At 41.4% G+C, this 2,169-nt stretch overlaps 1 protein-coding gene across 1 annotated transcript; it reads right to left on the reverse strand.

Moving 5' to 3' along the window:
• Positions 1–507: 507 nt before the first annotated feature.
• Positions 508–1,945, reverse strand: LOC104098577 (uncharacterized). The gene is made up of 2 exons (XM_070190282.1): positions 1,112–1,945; positions 508–591 (listed from the first exon to the last, which is right to left on the reverse strand). Exons 1-2 carry the CDS (start codon positions 1,943–1,945, stop codon positions 508–510), a joined length of 918 nt encoding a protein of 305 aa, XP_070046383.1.
• Positions 1,946–2,169: the final 224 nt, after the last annotated feature.

Raw genomic sequence — 2,169 nt, forward strand, 5'->3', positions numbered from 1 at the left:
GACGTACAGGGTGTAACAATAGCACTCCAATATTTGTTGCTCTTCCAATCTTTTCTCATCCAATGCCTCTAACTCTGCTAGGCGAAGTTGAGCATTCTCTTCGGACGTGAGTCCTTCTTGGATTGTGATCCGCAATGATGGAATTTTTTGCTCCAATGGAAGGACTGCTTCTACGCCATACACCAAAGAGTAATGAGTTGCTTGTGTAGTAGTTCTGAAGGTTGTCTGGTATGCCCACAAAGCTTCACCAATTTTCTCATGCCAGTCACTCTTGTTCTTTGCAACAAATTTCTTAAAAATATTACTAAGCGTCTTGTTAAAAGTTTCTGCAAGGCCATTGGCGGGTGCATTAAACATTGAAGACTTATGTTGCTTGAAACCAAATTTCTCGCATAGACTCCTCAAGAGCTTGTTGTCAAATGGCGTTCCATTATTCGTGATTATGTATTTTGGTATGCCGTACATAAAAATTATGTTTGACTTGATATAATCGGCAACAGTTTCCTTTTATACTTCCTTGAGTGGAACAACTTCATCCCATCTAGAGAAGTAATCTGTGGCAGCCAATATGTACATATGTCCCTTTGATGACTTTGGAAGCAGTCCAACAATGTCAAGTCCACATATATCAAAAGGCCATGAAGCTACAATTGGATGAAGAGGCTCTGGAGGTTGGTGGATATAGTTGGCGTGGAATTAACACACTTGAAATATTTTGGAATGTTCCATGCAATCCTTCACCATCGTCGGCCAGTAGTAGCCCATCCTCTTGATGCGAAAATGGAGCTTAAGACCAGATTTGTGTGCTCCATATGAGCCATAATGTGCTTCTTCCATCGCTTGGTGGGCTTCTTCTTTGTCCAGACATCGCAAGAATAGACCTTCAAAAGAGAGGCGAAATAATTTCCCCTTGTAGAAGATAAATTGTGGTGCCCTTCGCTTGATGTCTATTCTTTGCAGCGGATACTTGGGTAGCATTCCATGTTCAAGGTACTCTATCAATGGTTGCCTTCAATCCTCTTCTTCAATCACCCCAACGGACGTATGACGACTTTCGTTGATTTGATGATCAAGAAGTCTAGAGAATGACCCATCAATGACACACATGTACCTTTGTTGACTCATTCTCTCCAAGTGCCATCGTCGTGGCCAAGTTAGCCAAAGCATCAGCCATGCGCTTTTCTTCTCTTGGGACGTGGTTTAAGAACACTTGGCCGAATCTTTCGAGTAAACAAGAAGCATATTGGTGGTATGGCAAAAGATCTTCCTTCTTTACATCGTAAATCCCCAAAAGTTGGTTGATGATCAACTTAGAGTCGTCGTATATCTCCAACTGTAGAATTTTCATGTCTAATGCCATTTCAAGATCGATGAACAAAGCTTGGTACTCTGTAGCATTGTTGGAGCATGTTTCACCTAAAACAAAGAAGAATGGCAAGATTTGTCTATCTGGAGAGACCAACACAGCACCTACCCCTGCACCATCCCGACATGAGGATCCATCAAAGAACATTGTCCATGGTGGAAATTCTTCAACGAACAAAACGTCTTCATCTGGAAGCTCATCAGAAATCTCCCATTCCGTCGGAAGATGGTGATCGACTAGAAAATCGGCGAGTGCTTGTCCTTTCAAAACCTTTTGAGGTGTGTATGTGATCTCATATTGGTTAAACAATATGGACCATCTTGCTAGGCGTCCATAAAGAACAGGTCGAGTCATCACGAACTTCACAGGATCTTCTCGAGAGATGAGTTTGATGGTGTATGCTTCAAAATAATGCCTTAGTTTCTTTATTGCATAAAGTAACGCTAAGCATATTTTCTCAACACGCGTGTAGTTCAACTCAGCTCCTATCAGAGTTCGACTGAGGTAGTACAAGGCTTGTTCCTTTCCTTCATCATTCTCTTGAGCAAGTAGTGCCCCAAGTGAGCGTTCTTGTGCCATAATGTAGAGTATCAATGGCTTCCCAAGCACTGGTGCCCCTAACACAGGTGGATTCAACAAGTATCTTTTAATGTTTTCGAAAGCATTTTGACATGACTGATCTCAATGAAAAGGGATATCCTTCCTAAATAGTTTCCTTAATCTTTAATCTTTGTTGCATGTAGTCTTTTATCGTCTGAATCAAGGATGTATCCTCCCCAGTAATTAACAGATCATCTACATAA

This window comes from Nicotiana tomentosiformis, chromosome 12 (assembly GCF_000390325.3).
Source record: "Nicotiana tomentosiformis chromosome 12, ASM39032v3, whole genome shotgun sequence".
Taxonomy (NCBI): Eukaryota; Viridiplantae; Streptophyta; class Magnoliopsida; order Solanales; family Solanaceae; genus Nicotiana; species Nicotiana tomentosiformis.